Below are 19457 nucleotides of genomic sequence, written 5' to 3'. Positions count from 1 at the left end.
ATCCCAGCTCCATTGCCCATTGCTTTCTGGAGTATCAAATTCCAAGCCCTCCAGTACTTTAATGTATAAGCTACTAAATCTTGTATTTTCCTGACTGACTCTACTTGTATCTTTCTGAATGCTTGCAATATTTTTTCCTTAACCTGAGATTTCCTTAACTTGGAATTTGGCTACATTATTCCTAGGGATTTTTATTTTGGGATCTCTTTCAGGAGGTAATTAGTGGATTCAATTTCTATTTTACCCTCTGATCTAGAGTATCAGAATAGTTTTCCTTGATAATTTCTTGAAAGATGATGTCCAAGCTCTTTTTTTTGATCATGACTTTTAGATAGACCAATAATTGTTAAAATTAACTCTCCTGGATCTATTTTCCATTGGAAAAACAATGAGATATTTCACATTTTTCTATTTTTAAAAACTTTTTTGGTTTTGCTTTATTGTAACTTTATTTTTCATGAAGTTATTAGTTTCCATTTGCTCAATTCTGTTTTTTAAGGAATTATTTTCCTTAGTGAGCCTTTGTACCTCCTTTTCCAATCTGCCAATTTTGCTTTTGAAGACATTCTTGTCCTCATTAGCTTTTTATATTTCCTTTGTACCTCTCTCAATTTTTTCCCTATTTTTTCCTCTGTCTCTGTTACTTCATTTTCAAAGGCTCTTTTGAGCTCTTCCATGGCCTGAACCCAGTTCTTATTTTTCTTGAGACTTTGGATGAAGGAGCTTTGACTTTATTATCTTCTGAATATGTGTTTTGATCCTCTTTGTCACCATAATAATTTTCAAAGGTCAGAAACTTTTTTTTGCTTTCTGCTAATTTTACTACCCTATTACTCTGTTTTTAACTCTTTATTAAAGTAGTGCTTTGTTTCCAGTATAGAGGGTGCATTGTTCCAGGCTTCAAGGGTTTTGTGCAGCTATTTTCAGAAATTCTCTAGGAATCTGACCATAAGCACTTTTTTTCTGCTTTGGAGCTGTTAGGTGTGTCCCTGTACCACTCTAGTGTAAGATCTAGTGTGGTGGTAGAGGCTGGGGCTTTGGCTCTGCTGACAGGGGCTGGGCTGGCACTGCACAACAGACTCCTACCTTGTCACAGACCCTCTCCACTGAGTTCTCCTTGGTGTCCTAGGAGTGAGAGATCCAGAAGCCTCCAGCACTGTGGCTGATTCAGAGGTCCCACCTCGATTGTTGATACCCTGGATATCTTAGAATCAGCCGGCTTCAGGATAAGCAAAAGTCTTTATTCTTGGTCTTTGGGGATTGCTGTCAGGGGATCGATCAGACATAGGAATCTCCACACCTCCTTCCTCTCTCTTGACAGCCTAAGAATCATCCTCCTCCTCCTCCTCCACCCGATGATCTCTCCTCCCTTCTCTTACCACACCTACAGATCCAGCCAGCCTAGAGTTGAGTAGGGTCATCCCCCAAACATGTTAATAGAGAATTGTCCAATTGGTAATTAGCCCTAAGTGCTAGGTTACCTTGCATTTAGGTTAAGTAAATCTGCTCAATTCTAGCCTTTTACACTCCATGACCATGGTAGTTGTGTCAAAATTGAGCCTGGGGCTGGGGCTGCAAGTTGGATTCCCACCTTGGTATTACAGATCTTTGCTGCTGAACTGCAAGCCACCTTTGGCTGGAAAATGTTCTACTGTGTTTTCTGGGGCATACTGATACTCTAAAATTTGCCTGATGTCATTATTTAAAAGAATTTGGAGCAATTTGGGAGAGAGGTTGGGTCAGTTCTTGCCTTTACTCTACCATCTTGGCTTTGCCTACAGTGCTGTTTGTTATTCTCAGAGAGGAAAAGGGGGGAAGGTTCCTGAAGGAAAGAACTATGTTGATAATAAAAAACAAAAGACACTAATTAAAAAAAAAATTAAAAAACTCATGTTTGAGAATTTTTTTCTGACTCTGAAAAGAGTCTTCTGGTAGAATATAAAATATAATTCAAAAATAGAAGAGTAAAGTACCAAATAATATTGTATGAAAAGCTTTTGATACATTATTTTGTCATTATTTCTTATAATTGTCTCTCCTCTCCCTCCCCCCCTTTCTTGTTGCAGTGACTTTGTATGAGATCGTGGTTGCTACTTTTGCATTTTTGAAGAGACACAGAATAGATTTTTCTTCACCCCCTTCTTTTAACTCTGTCAATCTTTCTATCAAATGCATCTGTCTTGTATACATATTGTTGGATTCTGCTTTCTGATCTATTCCATCTCTTTTATAAGTGTTGTGTATGTATGTATGTATGTGTGTGTGTCTAGCTGCATATCTTTATAAACTTTAAAGTGCCGTCTAAATGCTATTATTATTATCATGTACATCTCATTAATTTTCACAGTTATGATCTTTAATTATATATTTCCTTCCATACTATTCTCTTACACTTTTTACTTTTTTTGTCCCTCACTTCCTCTTTATCCATCACAGATGCCTACTTTTAATTTTCTTCATTCTTCAAATTTAATTAGCTTATAACTCCCAGAATCTATGTTGTCTTATTCCTTCCTTTACCTTCTCATTATTCCTTCTTGTTTCCATATTCATTTGAATGTATTTTATCTTCTCTCTCTCTCTCTGTCTCTTGCTAGAAGTGCATTCTATTTTTCTTTGATCAGTTCATTTGAAAGTAAGGTTCAAGTGATGTTCATTCCTCCATCTTTTTATTCTTATATATAGATTTCTGCTTGTATACTACAATTATATAAGTGTTTCCTCTACCTTTGCTTCTTAATTTTTAAATTTATTTTTTGCCCTTGCTCCCGATCTCTTCTTTTAAGAGCATCACATTAAAACCATTCCAATGGTCTCTGTCTAATTTGATTGAGTTATTTTGGGGGAATCTCTGAAAATTTTAGGATTCTCATAGCATACTTATATCATCTTTCCCATTGCACATTAATTCATTCTGCTATTGGTTGCAGAGCAGGCTCCTTTTCAAGGCTTTTACTTCAAACGAAGTATCTATTTTGTGATAGAAGCAATGCTAAAGTAGCATTTTAAAAAATTCTAAGTGTCTGTTTTGTGATAAAATCTATGCCACAGTAGCTATTTTTAAGAGTTTGTATTTGGAAGTAGCACAGTAGTCTTTTTCAACTCCTTTTCACTTTTTTGGGTTTTAACTCACTTCCCCTCCATTCCCATACCTCCATTTTGTTTTCTTTTCATCCTCCAACTTGAGATTTGATACAGAGTGAAATAGTTTGAAACAAATGCATTCTTAATCACCTTTTTATTAAGCAAATAGAAGACGAGATTTAAGAATTATCATCACCACCATCGACACTGAGAGGGGTCTTGAAAATGGAAAATGATCTTCACAGATTTGTATAATTTTATCGATAAAGAAGAATTTATTAGATAGTGGCTTATATGAATTAGATACCTAATATTTTGCAATTTGATTTGACTAGTGAATAGGCTGAAAAGATGGAATATGCTTAGAATTGTAAGGTCTTAAAAGACAGATAAATTTTGATTTAGTAGGGAAAGGAAATTATTGAAGAATTTTGATGAGAAAAGTAACATAATTAGAGAGCTACACAAAGAAGATTGATCTGTCAGTAGTGAATAGAAGTAAGTTGTGCTTTTTATTAACCAACTTTATATAAATTTCTTTTTTCACCATTTTCTCATTCTTGTTTTTCTAGGTATTGATGCAGAACTTTATTATGTGAGAAATGATCTTATTAATCACTACGCACTATCCTTTAACCTGCTAGTACCCAGTGATACCAATTACCTTCACTTCACATGGTATGCTAAATCCAAGGTAAGAAAGTAACTCACCTATGTGAGTTTATGATTATAGGGGAATAAATAAATATTAATGAAATATGATTTTTAAGGAGATGCAATCTGTGGTTCTAAATCATGAACAATTTTTAGAACATTCAGAAAAGATAGTTTTGCTTGTTTTCCAGTTTAAAGGGTTTCTACAGAAGGATAAATCTATGACCAATTTGGTGTTTTAGATTTTAAGTCCATTCTTTTTATAGTTTCCCCTAAATCTAGAAATTCATTAGTTTAGATCATTAGAATATCTCAGGCATTGTTAACCTCTTGTGCTTTTCAGACTTTGATGATTATCTTATTTTAAAATTTTATTTTATTTAAAGGTAAATGATGAACCAGTAAGTTATCTTATGTTTCAGAAAAAAGCTTCTTATTTGAAGACTTAGAGACAGTGTTTAAAAGATCTGTTCAATTAACACAAAATTGAGTATCTCCTCTGTTCCAAACATGATGCTAGAGATAGATGCAAAAAATAAAGCAATCCATTGTCTTAAAGAACTTCTATTCCACCGGAGGAGACAAGTATATGTATAAGTATATGAAGAATAAATATAATCATTCATTAGTCAGTAAATATTAAGAGCCTACTATGTGCCAGGAGACATAAAGGTAAAAGAAAGTTGTTACTCTCAAGGAATTTATAGTCTAATTGAGGAGATACCACAGAAACATCTGTACAAACAGGATATATTTAGGATAAATTGGAGCTAATCAAGAAGTAAGGTACTAGAATTAAAGAGGGATTATAGAAGAGTTCCTATAGAAGGTTGAATTTTAATTAGGATTCGAAGGAAGCTAGAACTTGGAGATGAGATGGGAAAATACTCCATGAATGGAAAGACAATCAGCACAAATTCTGATTCAGTAGATGAAATATCTTGTATGAGGGACAGTGAAGAGGCTGGTGTCAGTGGATTGAAAGGTATGTTGGGAGTGGAGAACTGAAGGAGGAAAGGATATACAGAATGGTCAGTATAAAATCAGTGTATATATATATATCCTTTGCACTTTCTCCTTCTTTTGTTGTCCACTCCCCTTCTTTTTTTCCCCCTCTCCATACTGCCTGCTATTGATATCTATCTTTTATTTTTTAATTTATTTTCTTTTTTCTTTTTTTTTCTTTTTTTTAAATTTATAATATTTTTTCACAGTATATATGCATGAGTATTTTTTTAAAATAATATTATCCCTTGTATTCATTTTTCCAAATTATTCCCTCCCTCCCTCTACTCCCTCCCCTTGATGACAGGCAATCCCATACATTTTACATATGTTACAATATAACTTAGATACAATATATGTGTGTAAATACCATTTTCTTGTTGCACATTAAGTATTAGATTCCGAAGGTATAAGTAACCTGGGTAGATAGACATTAGTGCTAACAATTTACATTCACTTCCCAGTGTTCCTTCTCTGGCTGTAGTTATTTCTGTCCATCATTGATCAACTGGAAGTGAGTTGGATCTTCTTTATGTTGAAGATATCCACTTCCATATTGATATCTATCTTAATACACACATGGGTGTGTATACATATGTGCATGTATACATATATACATATAAGCATTACCTGGACTTTACTGATTCTCAACACCAAAAAAATGTTGCTGACCCATAGTATAGTAGATGTTCTTTGTTGATATCTGTAAGGAACTAAGTAAAGGAAGGACCTAAAACCTTTAAGTTAGTGATTATTTAAATTACTGTTCTCTTAGTTTAAACAGTTGCCTTTTCCTTTCTTTTCTTTTTTTTGTGTATATATTTCTTTTTAATATTATTTTCAAATTACATTTAAAAGTAATATTTAACAGTTTTAAAAAATTCTGAGTTGAAAATTCTCTCCTTCCTCCCTTTCCCCATCAGTGAGATGGTGAGCAATTTGGTAAAGATTATAAATGTGTAGTCAGTGCAAAACATTTTCATATTGGTCATGTTGTGAAATACAGACCAAGAAAAAAAAAAGTGTTTCTGTCTCCATTCAGACTTTAATAGTTCTTTCTCTGAAGAGAGAACATTTTTCATTTTAAGTTCTTTGGGATTGTCTTAGATCATTTTGCATTGCTAAGAATAGCTAATTCATTTACAATTCATCATTGTTCAATATATCTGTTACTGTGTACAATATTGTCCTGGTTTTGCTCATTTCACTTTGTATAAATTAACATTAAGTCTTTATAGGTTTTTCTGGAAGTATCTTACTCATCATTTCTTATACCAAAATAGTATTATATTAGTGTTATCCCAAAACTTGTTCAGCCATCCCTCAATAGATGGAAATTCCACTTTTTTGCCATCACAAAAAGAATTGCTAGCAATATTTTTTATACATATAGGTCCTTCACCTCCTCCCCTCTTTTTCTCTTATTGATGGGTATCCCCTCAGTTTCCAATTCTTTTCCTCCACTAAAAGAAATGCTAGAAATTTTTTTGTGCATAAAAGTCTTTTTCTTTACTCTTTATCTTTTTGGTATGCAGACCTGCTAGTGCTATTGCTGGGTCAAAGAGTATGTGCAGTTTTGGATATAGTTCCAAATTGTTCTCTTAAATGATTGGATCATTTCACAACTCCACCATCAGTTCATTAGTGATCCAATTTTCCCCATATCTTTCCCAACATTTATTATTTTGCTTTTCTGTCAAATTAACCAGTCTGATAGGTGTGATATAGTATCCTAGAGTTGTTTGAATTTGTATTTCTCTAATCAATCAATGGTGTTTAAGAGCATTTTTTTTAACATGGCTATAAAGAACTGATTTCTTTGTCTTAAAAATGTCTATTCATATCTTTTGACAATTTGTCAATGGGGGAAGGATATTATTTTTTCTGAATTGGGCTCAATTCCCTATATTCCCTATATATTCTCTATATATTTGAGAAATGAGACTTTTTGCCAGAGAAATTTGCTATAAGAAAACCTCCTTGCCCAACACAGTTTCTTGCTTTTCTTCTAATTTTGGCAGCTTTTTTTTTGTTTGTATATAACCTTTTAAATTTTGAGTAATCAAAATTATACATTTTACTTTTGGTGATCCTTTCTATCTCTGAGACAAAAATTCTTCTTTCTCCATAGATCTGTCAGATAAGATTTTCCATACTCCTCTAATTTGCTTATAATGTCATGCTTTATGTCTAAATCATAGACTCATTTTGACCATATCTTATCTTGCTATATGTTATGGAGAGTAGATCTTTGTCTAGCTTCTGTCATACTTCTATCCAGTTTTTTTCAGCAATTTTTGTCAGATGGTAATTTCTTGTCCTCAAAGCTTAAATCTTTGGATTTGTCAAGCGTTAGATTACTTATGGTCATTTACTACTGTGTATTGTAAATCTAATCTATTCCACTCTTTCACTGCTTTTTTTTTTTTTTTTATCCAGTACAAGATTATTTCAATGATTACTGCTTTGTATTATAGTTTAAACTCTAGTACTGCTAGGCTGCCGTCCTTCATGTTTTTAAGTTGATTCATTGTTTTTTTTTATTATTAATTCCCTTAACATTTTTGATTTCTAAATGAATTTTTTTATTTTTTTTCTACCCTTATAAAATAATTCTCTGGTAGCTTGATATGGCAATAAATAGGGAAATTAATTTTGGTAGCATTGTTATTTTTACTATTGGCTTAACCTACCTGTGAGCAATTAATCTTTCACTAGTTGTTTATATTTGTATTTATTCATATGAAAAGTATTTTGTAATCGTGGTTATATAGTCTTGCCAGATAGACTCCCAAGTATTTTATATTGTCTGTAGCAATTTTAAACAGATTTCTCTTTCTGTCTCTTACTGCTGAGTTTTGTTATTAATATATAGCCATGTCAGTGATTAATGTAGATTTATTTTATAACCTATAATTTTGTTAAAGTTAAATGCTTCCACTAGTTTTTTTCTCAATTGATTAATAGTCTAGGATTCTTTGTGTGTCATCATATTATCTTTTAAGAGTAATAGTTTTATTTCCTTGTTTCCTTAATGCCTATTCTTATTCCTTTAATTTCTTTTTCTTTTTCTTTTTTTTTTTTTTGGTATAGATAGCATTTCTATGAATAATAATAATACCATGAATAATAGTGATGATAAGTATATCTTTATTTTATCACTGATCCATTCCTATTATAGATGATTATTACCCTTGTTTTTAAGATAAATACTATATATTTTAAGAAACTCTATTATTCTTGTGCTATCTAATTTTTTTTTTTAAACAGGAATGGAAGTTGCATTTTGTCAAAAATCTTTTTCTGCATCTATTAATTAAAGCCCTGCATTCCTGGTATAAATTCCAGCTGGTCATGGTATATGATATATTGCTATAATCTCCTTCCTAGCATTTTATATAATATTTTTGCCTCAGTATAAATTATGGAAATTGGCTGTAGTTTTTTTTTCTCTTTTTTTGCTCTCCTTGCTTTAGATGTCAAAACCATATTTGTGTCATAAAAGAAATTTGATAGAACTCCTTTACCTATTTTTCTTCAAATAATTTATATAGTATTGAGATTAATTGTTCCTTAAATGTTTGGTAGAATATACTTGTAAATTTATGTGATCCTGGAAGTTTTTTTCCTCAGGAAGCTCATTTATGATTTATTGAATTTCTATTTCTAAGATAGGATTATTTAAGTATTCTCTTTTTTCTTCTATCAATCCAGCCATTTATATTTGTGTAAATATTCATTCTTTTAACTAAGATTTGTCAGTTTTACTGACCTATTATTGAGCAAAGCATTTTTAAAAAATTATAGCTTTTTATTTACAAAATAATGACCTTTGCAAAACCTTATGTTCCAATTTTCCCCCTCCTTCCCTCCTCCCCTTCCCCTAGATGGCAGATAGTCTAATACATGTTAAATATGTTAAAGAATATGTTATAGCCAATATTTGTATACATATTTATACAGTTATCTTGCTGCACATAAATAATCTGATCTAGAAAGAAAGAAAAAACTGAAGGAAAACAAAAATGCAAGCAAACAATAACAGAAATAGTGAAAATGTTATGTTGTGATCCACACTCATTTCCCACTCTCTCTGGGTGTAGCTGATTCTCTTTTTACTGAACAATTGGAACTGGGAACTGGTTTGAATTATTTCATTGTTGAAGAGAGCCACATCGATCAAAGTTGATCATTGTATAATCTTGTGGGCAAAGCAATTCTTAAAAATTGTTTTAATTTCATCTTTATTGGTGATGTGTTCTCATCCTTTTCATTTTTGATGTTGATTTGCTTTATTTTTAATCAAAATAATCAATAGTTCATCTACTTTATTATTTTTTTCATAAAACTAGCTTCCAGTTTTATTTATTACTTCAAAGAGCTTTTAAAATTATTTTGTTAATCTGTCCTTTGATTTTCAGTAATTCCACTTCAGTGTTTAACTGGGGATTTAAATTTGTTCTTTTTCTGTTGTTTATTGATCTGTTCTTTTTTATTGATGTATATATTTAGAGAAAAGAATATAACTTCTTTAGCTGCATTCCACATATTTTGATATGTTGTCTCATTGTTATTATTCCCTTTAAGGAAATTATTGGTTATTTCTAGATTGGGTCTTTGATCAATTTATCCTTTAGAATTAGATTGTTTAGTTTTCAATTATTTACAATCTGTGCTTCTATGGTCCTTTCTTTATTGAATGCAAATTTATTGTGTTATAATCTGGAAGGAAGTAGTTAATATTTCTGCTCTTCATTATTTTGGTGAGGTTTTTATGTCCAAATATATGGTCAGTTTTTTTTTTTTTTTTGTTGTTGGGGTTTTTTTTTGGTGAAGGTGCCTTGTATAACTGAGAAAAAGTAATGTTATTTAGTCATTTTTCAGTTGTGTTAAATTCTTTGTGACTTCATTTGAAGTTTTCTTGGCAAAGATACTGGAATATGCCATTTCTTTCTCCAAGTCATTTTACAGATGAGGAAACTGAGATAAACACAGCTAAGTGACTTGTTTAAGGTCAGTAACTAGTGTCTGAGACTGGATTAGAACTCAAGAAAATTAGTCTTCCTGATTCCAGGCTTGACACTTTATCCAAAAAAGTAAATTTTTTCCTATTCTCATTCAATTCAGTTTTCATCAGAGGCCTATCACGTCTAACTTTTCTAAAATTCTATTCATCTTCTTAACTTTTTAAATTTTTTTATGGTTAGATTTATTTAGCTCTGAGAAGATAAAGTTGAGATCCCTCATTAGTATGGTTTTACTGTCTGTTTCCTTCTGTATCTCATTTAATTCTTCCTTTAAGAATTTGGATGTTGTGTCATTTTATGCATATATGGTTAGTATAGATGTCACTTCATTTTTTTGTGGAATCTTTTAGCAAGATATAATTTCCCTCTCTGTCTTTTTAAATTAGTTCTGTTTTTGCTTCTACTTTGCCTGGGATCACAATTATTACACCTGCCCTTTTTGCCTCAGGTAAAGCATAATAAATTCTGCTCTACCTCGTTTTAACTTTATTCAATTCTCCTCTTTCAAGTGTGTTTCTTATAAATAACATTTTTGGATTCTGGTTTCTGATCCATTATGCTATGTGCTTCTGTTTTAGAGATACATTCATTCCATTTCTTTGTTTTATTTTTTCCTCTACTACTTTTTGATTTTGAAAAACATTTTTTAGCTCTTTCAGAAATTTTTATTGAATTTGTCTAAACTGCATTTTTTTTCCTTTAAGGCTTTATTTGTAGCTATTGTATATATGATTTATGAGATATACACACAGAGATATTGAGCTATATCTTTATATGTGTACAAAGACATTGTTGTCTTCTAGTTTATATCTTGATCTACTTTTTATGGTTAGGCTCTTTTTAATTTGTTTATTTTTTCTTCTATTCTATTTCTTGACTTTGAATTTCATTAAAATTGAGCTTCTTTCTTGAGGTAGTGATGGGAGATGCACTCATCTCTAGCTTTAGAGAAATATACTGTTTTTTCATACTCTTGATTTCACAGCTAATCCAGGGGATTTGGAAATTTATAATGAATACATTATACTTTCCCAGTGAAAAAGAAGTTCTTTGATGATAGAAACTACACTAGACAAGTGTTTGGGCTCCTTGCATTTTTCCCTTGATCCTATTGGAATGACCTCTAGTATTTTCCATTCCAGGTTTTGCTATTTAGTTTTAATTACTTTTCAGTTTGTGAAGGGATGGTCTTTTTATTCTAATTCCTAAACATTTAAAAAAAACAGAAATTAGTACTATATGCTATCAAAAACTATAATCATTTGGTATAACTGATTTTTGTTATTTTTAATTGAACTATTATGTTTATGACTCCTAATAATTGACTAACTCTTCATTCCAGCCATAATATATAATCTCTTAAAATGTTTTACTATAACCCCTTTGCTAATGTTTTAGTAAATATTTTTGTATTCAATCATTTGATTTTCACAACAGTATTATCATAAAGATGCTATTATTACTCCCATCTTCTTTTTTATTCTGAGACTTTTCCAGTAAACTCTCCTCCATTTAAAACTGCCCACCTTAATGTATTATGTATAACAGAATTTTTAGGCCACAATCAGAGACTGCCTGGGACTCTCTAGTAGCAACAGCCCGTAGGAATGATCTATTTCAAATTATTCAAAACTGTTTAGATTTCTCAAGGAACACGTCATTAGTATTGGTAGCAATAAGAAACTTTGGCTTATGACTTTCAGTAGGAAATTTGAGAGTTTGAGAGAAGGCTTATTTATAAAGTACGCTCTTATAATCTGTTTAGAGTTTCTGTTATTGCCAATGGTGATATATATGGCTGCTTCTTTGAATAAATGAAAATAAGTATGTGGTAGTTGGGAGAATTTTGTGTAAATATGAAATATACATGTAAGAAGGACATGACTTTGCTGATTTTATATATATATGTATATATAATATTCCTCTTATAAGGTCTTGTTTTCTAATGAGAGGATCCAGCCAAAATATTTATAAGTTTTCTTTTTCAAATATTTATATTTTCATTTAATAGTTTCCTTCTCTTTGGGACTTTGGCTCATTCAGTTTTTATAGTAAACAACTAGTGACCAAATTTCCTTTATTCTAATAAATTTTTCATGGATAGATTTACATTTGTGAATTAGACTATATCAAAGCACAGGAAATCTTACTTGGCTATTTTTCTGTTCACATGCCTGCCACTGTTTTATTTCCAACAACAATCTGATGAGTACTGTAATAGTTCTCAACTTGTGAATATAATCACTGCACTAGTAAAAAAAAAAAAAATTACTTCTTTGACTGATTGGCTGTCTAAGAAAGTGCTCTTTTTCATTGTTTCTGTCAACGTTGATTCTCCTCTTTGTTAATATTTCCATACTATTTGTTTAAGGTTTAGCACAGTACTTGGCACATAGTAATTGCTTAATAAATGTATATTGATTGATTGCCTTGATGCCAGTCCATTTTGTTCATTTTCACAATCATTTCTCATCTCTCTATTTTCCTTCTAGATCTAATTCTTTTCCACTCACTTCCCTTTACCTTCATTTGGCCAGCCCTTCCATATCATTGGAATTGACTCCATCCTATCTGCACTATATCAAGTGCCTCTCTTTTAAACTAATTTATTTGCATTTATTGACTTGCTCAGTTTCCAGAGCCATCACAGCCTTGCTAATGGAATGGACTTCTTGAATTTGCAAATACATTTTCCTCAATTGCCACTGGAATCTCTTCTCACCAGAGATAATCATTTCTAGTACATCATTAGATTGTGAATTCCTTGAGGGCAGGGACTTTCCTTTGGTCTTTTTTTATCCTCAATTTTTAGTAGTGTGTCTGGCTCTCCAGTGGGTACTTTATATTTATTAATTAATTGCTGCTTAGAAATAGAGGAGTCTTTAACTATTGTTAGGTCTACAACAGTGGATAGGATAGGTGTTCCTGTGATTTCACATTGAAATTCCCCTTTCAAAATTATCTCTAGAGCCAAATTATTAAGTTACATAAGAAAATTAGTTTTGAAATTTTTGTAATATTTACTTCTGGACTCAAAAAATAACATAATTCAGCTTGATCACTTTATTATTTTATTTTCCAAATGACTTTTGACAATTGTGCAGAATTTTATTGATGTTTGTTGTTTTTATATTATATTTACTTCCCAGTATATCCCACTTCCTCCCATACTGTTTAAAAAAGAATTAAAAATAGAGTAAGAAAATAATCAGTTTTTTAAAAACTAGCAAATACATGAATCAAGTACACATAATAATATTCCATGTCCATAATTCCTCCCTTCATTGAAGAAGGTAGCTGGGTGGAGATATTCTTATTTTTCTTTTTCAATCATATCAATAAGTATTTATTAAATACCTTCTTTGTGTGTGTTAGGTACTAAGCAAGCAAATAAAAAAAATGAAATACCTAGTTCAAATGAGCCTACCGTTGAATAGGGAAGACATCATGTATCTATTAAAATGTATACTATATAAATGAAAAGTTTATATATACACAAATACACTCAAACATATACACATAAAATTATTAGGTAGTGGTTAGGTAACACAGCCAGGTACTGATTAGTGCAGTGAATCCTGTGATGTGGTCACATTATTCGAATTTGTAGTACATATTTCTATTGAACTGGAACAAATTACCCTATTTTATGTGATTACCACTTCAGATAATTCAAATTTGAATATTTCATGGGATTCATTATTCTCGATAATCAGAACCTATGTATAGTCGAAACTTTAGCAAATTATTCAGATTTCATTTATACATAAAATTACTAGGTAAATTATATATAAATATACTTCCGGTATAAAAACTATATAAAACAATCATACAAGTGTTAGTAAATTGTAAGTAGAAATCAGATTTTTGAGTCCAGTCTGGTGAAACCCTAACTCTCTGCTACCACCTGGTGGTCTTAGACATAGGTGTTCTGAGGAGAGAGCTTATGTCTCATCTTTATAATCAATCAATGAGGGCATTGATTAAATGCCTCCTCTTAGGTACAAAATCCTGCAGATACAAAGGCAAAAATTTAAAAAAAATCCCTACCCTCAAGATGTTATATGCTAATGGAAGAACTGTGATGTGTACACATATAAATATGTAATTTCCAAAATGAATATTTTTATTAACCATTTGAATGTTCATCCTATGTTGCCTTTTGTTATTTCTCTTACACAAATTGTTTCCTTCAACTAAATTGCAGATTTAGGAAAGAAGGTTCCTTATTTTATACTTATTTTTAATTTTCCAAGTAGCTTAACACAATGTGCCATTCCTAGAAAACATTCAGTAAAAGTTTGCCAAGTGAATGACTGGATAAGTGAAATTTCCAGCTCCATCATTTGTTGATTCTCTTATAGGTAGAAGAATTATTCAGAGGGGGGGAATATTGGGGATAGGGATGAACTACAGAACATATTACACTATCTCATGTAAGGAAAATTTATGAAAAATAGAACCAAATTTTATAGGATCCCAAATAGTTGACCATAAATAATAAATATTGGCCAGATAGTTGACATTTAGCTTAGAATTAAGGTCTTTCATGCTATTTGAGATAAACTGTGGAGTTGCCATCATACATTCTGTAGAAGGGCCTCCTTGATATTTCATGATTATCTTCAAACTAAGTTGTCAGTTCAAGGGTCATTCAGCAAGTCCCTTGAATTCTAAGAACCAGTGGTGTAGAAGTTACTGACCTTTTGGGGTGACTAACATTGTCTGTTTGGTGAAGTGTAGATCTATCCTTGGAATGTTTTTAAGTACATAAAATACATAGGATTACAAAGGAAAACCAATTATGTTGAAATATAGTTGTGAAAATATGAAAAAAAAAAGTTAATGGACTCCAGGTTAACTTCTTACAGTAGTGAGGCCAACCGGGGTACTAGTGGCTGTTTGTAAGTATAAGAAGATTGTTGTTTTTATTTATCCTGCATTTTTTAAGAGGACCATGACATCAGGAAAGTGATGTTGTGACTTACAGCATTGGATTTGAGTGAATCAGAACTTTTGTAGTCACCAGTCTTATTCTCCTTTGAAGCTATCTGGGTTGAATGGAAAGATATAGATTAGGATGACAGTATGGCCCCCAGAAGACAGTATAGTGCAATGGACAACAGGATATGCTTTAGTATAATGGAAAGTATACTAATTAAAATCATAAAAGCTTTTTTTTTTTTCCTAAGGCAGTTGGGGTTAAGTGACTTGCCCAGGGTCACACAGCTAGAAATTAAGTGTCTGTGGCCAGATTTGAACTCAGGACCTCCTGCATAAAAGCTATTTTTTAATTCCCTCTTTGGCACTAAAGTGTGACCTTAAGCAAATTACAACTTCCCTGGTCCTCAGTTTCCTTATTTGTAATGGGAAAACATTAGGTAAGTTTGACTCCGAGGTCTTTTCTCTATGTGTTGCCCTTATACCTAGACCTAAAATTATAAGAACTGGGTTCCCTACATCTGCCACTTATTAACTATGCATGACCTCAGTCATCACATTTTAGCCATTGACTTTTTAAAGCTTCAATTTCTTTTTGAGCAGAATGAAGGTTTTTGGATTAGACAATTACTTCTCCTTCCCAAATCCTTTCCAGTTCTAAAGCCATGATCCTACAATCCCAAGACTTGAATAAAAGATTAAGGAAGTATTTTAAGAATCCATCGCACCATTTAGCTGCCCCAAAGTTATGGCTTTTAAAGGAAGGAAGCTAGAATTTGAACTCATCTTAAAGATTTGAGAAAGTATACCTTCTTTGTATCATCCTGGACTCCAAATATAGAATCTAGCCACCATATGTCATGAATTAATAAAAAGAAAAATGGTCAGAACTATTAGATTAAGAGGCCAAAGTAAAAGAGAGTGGGAGAATCTTTTCAGTCATTTTGTGAAAGAGCCAAATTATTTTTTGAGTCTCCTAATCTCTAGTGGTCCCAGGTATTTGCCCTTTCCTCTCCTTGCCCTTGTAGGACCAAAGCCTAGCAGGGCCCCTTCTAACCACTAATACTCCTCTGGACTACTAGAGTCTTCCCTCAGACATAAGGTATAAGAAGAAAAATAGAAAGAAATGAGAGGGCTTATAAGAAAGGAAAAAAAGAAAATTGAAAATTGAGAGAAAAGATACGTAGTGGGTGGGTGATATAATGTATCTAGTTACTGTCTATGTGTTGTAATGTGATCTTGAGGTTTTATTCATTGGAATCTGTTGTGAATTACTTGTCCAGAGATAAGAGGAAAGGAAATAGAGTACTTGCATTCCAGAATGGTAGAGTAAATGTTTATCTCTCTCTTGACTATCTTTCTAACAAGTTTAAAGAATAGGTAAATTTAGACAGCATGTTATAATTTCATGGCAATTTAAGTTTTTGTGGAAAACTTTAATGATTATATTTAAGAAAATAAAATACACATTTATTAGATAAGAAAAATGTTTAATATTCAAATTCAGAAATAGTTGCTTTGTTAAATTTTACCAACCTAATAAGAATAGATTTATTCAAGTTAGACAAATTTGTTGTACAGCAAATTTACATAACTGATTTTCCCTTCCCTATCCCCCATAAAATGGAAGTTACATTTCTAAAGGAATAGTAATAACACTATAATTTGTATTATACTATTTTTTCATGTAAAAAAAATTTACAGCCATAGTGTATTTTAAAATGTAATTCTGACTTTGCTGGATTATGTGAAGGTTGCTAGCTAGCCTTTTCATAGTGAAGATTTTGTTTGTTATTTGTTTCAACCCTTATTAAAAAGGTCCTTTTTGGAGCAGAAGAAACAATACATTGAATTTAGAACTAGTGGACTTGAATCCCACTTCTTTCTATATATGTGAACTTGGTTGGATATGTCATTCTCTCTAGACTTGATTTCCTTATTTATAAAATGAAGTGGTTGGTTAGATCATTGATGTTAAATTCAAATGGAAAGTAGATTAATGCTGCCACATATTGACTTAAAAAACAAATGAACAGTTACCATGTTCTGTTGTTGTATTTTTATCTTGTTAAGCATTTCCCAATTACATTTAATCTGATTTAGGCTTCTCCCTTGGCAGATTTGCTGTCCAAGCTGACCAAAGTGGCTGTGTGAGTTTGACACCTTGTTCTAGAGTGCAGCTCCTTAAACTATTGTAACTGAACTCCGGGGGAAGGGGATGTCACAAAATTATGATTTGTTATAAGTAAATGTTTGATTTTATGTTTTTATGCTTATATATTCCTATATATACCTATATATAGTGTATATATGTATATACACATATCTCTCTATATACACATACATCTATATGTTTCTATATGTGTGTGTGTGTGTGTGTGTGTGTGTGTGTGTGTGTGTGTGTGTGTATACCCACACATACTTGGGTCACAGAAAAATTTCTTGAGTGAAAAGAGGTTGCAAGTGGAAAAAGTTGAAGAAGACCTGATCTAGAGAACCTCTAATGATAGAATGTTCTGCATATTTTCTTCTCTTACTAAATAGAATGTGTTTGGACATAATTTAATAATTTCAAATGTAGTCTATTTATGGTAAGTTTTTATTGTGCTGTGAATGATGTGGGTTACTGAACTGAATCTGTACTGATATGTAATATCATTATTTTGTAACTTTGTAGTTTAGAGAATATTTCTAGTCTTAACCACCTTTCTTGCAATTAGATTACACTACCAACTGATGGAGGTTAAGTTCTTTGGTTTCATTCTTAGGATCCAAGCTATAAGATATCTGGCTGAGATTTGTTTTAAGCTTTGTTTTAAAACTATATTCATGAAAATATAAATAAATGAAATTTTAAACAAAATTACTTTATAGTTATTTATACAGCACAGTTAGAACACTTAAATTTCCTAAGCACTAAATTCTTATCCAATTGTAGTGTGCATTTCTGTGTATATAAATACATAAATACTACACTTTAACGTTGTTTTCCTAGAGTTTGGTTAGGGTATCATTTTTTAATTGAACTGAATTAGATTGACTTTGAGACTTGTTCTGTCTCCTTGAATTTCAATCAATTTGGCAAAAGTCTTGGTGGGCTCTTATCCTTAGTTTCTTTCTTTGGTGGTTAGACAAACTGAATTTACCCCTTTCAGTACCTCTATCAGCCACTTCCTTCCTTGTGTCTCTTGTATGAAGGATGTGCAAAAAGTGAAACAGTGATTAATATAATATATATCACTTTGCTGAAAGTATGAAAACCTTGGTGAACCTTTTTTCAGAACCTTTTTTTTCCCTCTAAGAAGTTAAGTAACTTTCCAGTTTACCTTTTAAAAAAAGACAAGTGAACCAGACTAATGCCATTTCTTTTATGTGGATAGCTTCTGGGCTCACTCTCTCTCAACCCATGCTTGACTAGATAGTTATGTCTCCAAAGTGTGGCTAGCTAGCTACTGCTCCTCTGAGAAATGTGGCTTAGTTCTGTCAGGAGCCCTCTTCTGGTGTGTCTCCCCAATATTAATCCACTGGCTACTGATTCTTCAATATAAATTAACAATAGCAATACATTTTTTCAAAGGGATATTTTCTGAGAAGGTATAGCAGGTACATCATCATCTCCCTGAACTGAAATATATTCTATTCTCTACCCACTGATTTGTTTCCTATGGCATTAGTGAGAATTGGCTCATACTTAGTGATTGTTATAAAATGGTATCCCCACCCAAAGAAAGAAAGAAAGAAAAAAAAAAAAACCACAAACAAACCAAGAGAGTCCTCGACCTGCAGAGCCTTTATTTCCCTTTTTAGGATTCTCCACCAAATTAATTTCTTAGTAGAGTATGGATAAGTTGCACTCTTGCTTTCAGGAACTAATGTTTTAACTGCCAGGTTGATTCACTATTGGGAGTCAAGCAGATTATTTCTCTGGACAGGTACTGATTCTATACCAGACTCATTTACTGACTCTGATTGTTGTCTACTTTTTTGAAGTTCCTAAATTCCTAAACTCTGTTCATAACTAATATTACCTCTTGGATATTCATTCACCCAAGAGCAGAAAAAATACACACAAAGACAGAAGAAACAATTAGTTTCAATTCTATGTAAACTGTTTGAAAAAATAGGTAATAAAAGAGTCCTGCCAAATTCCTTCTATGACACAAATATGTACAGATACCTAAACCAGGAAGAACCAAAATAGAAAAAGAAAATTACAGACCAATCTCCCTAATGAATATTGATGAAAAAATTTTAAATAAAACATTAGCAAAGAAATTATAGCAATTTATCAGCAGAATAATACACTATGACCAAGTGGGATTTAACAAAACCAGTAGTAATCATATGATAATCTTAATAGATGCAGAAAAAGCTTTGGAAAAAATACAGTACCCATTCCTATTAAAACATTAGGTAGCATAGGGATAAATGGAGCTTTCTTTAAAAAAAAAATTAAGCAATATCTAGTTAAAACCAACAGTAAGCATTATCTGTCATAAGAGAAGCTGGATGTATTCTTAGTAAGATCAGAGTGCAACAAGGATGCTCATTATCACCCCTAATTTTTTCACTATTTTTCAATATAGTACTAAAAATGTTGGCTTTAGCAATAAGAAGATTAGAAAAAGAAATTAAACGAATTAGAATAGGCAGTGAGGAAATAAAACTATCACTCTTTGAAGATGGTATAATAATATACTTAGCGAATCCTAGAAAATCATCCAAAAACCTACTCAAAACAACAGC

General features: G+C 31.8%; 1 protein-coding gene across 3 annotated transcripts in view; it reads left to right on the top strand.

Annotated features, from left to right (window-relative positions):
- RYK (receptor like tyrosine kinase) overlaps positions 1–19457 on the top strand; it is a 101263-nt gene that overhangs the window by 15358 nt on the left and 66448 nt on the right. For all 3 annotated transcript variants that reach the window (XR_012488121.1, XM_074301577.1, XM_074301578.1), the window contains exon 2: positions 3657–3778. Coding sequence is in view for 2 of the 3 variants with exons in the window: in XM_074301577.1 (XP_074157678.1) it covers positions 3657–3778 (122 nt within the window). In the remaining variant the exon portion in view is untranslated. The remainder of the gene's footprint in view (positions 1–3656; positions 3779–19457) is intronic.

Source organism: Sminthopsis crassicaudata, chromosome 3 (genome assembly GCF_048593235.1).
Source record: "Sminthopsis crassicaudata isolate SCR6 chromosome 3, ASM4859323v1, whole genome shotgun sequence".
In the NCBI taxonomy this organism is placed as follows: Eukaryota; Metazoa; Chordata; class Mammalia; order Dasyuromorphia; family Dasyuridae; genus Sminthopsis; species Sminthopsis crassicaudata.
The sequence above is the reverse complement of the archived record's forward strand: the minus strand, read 5'-3'. Positions and strand labels throughout refer to the sequence as shown.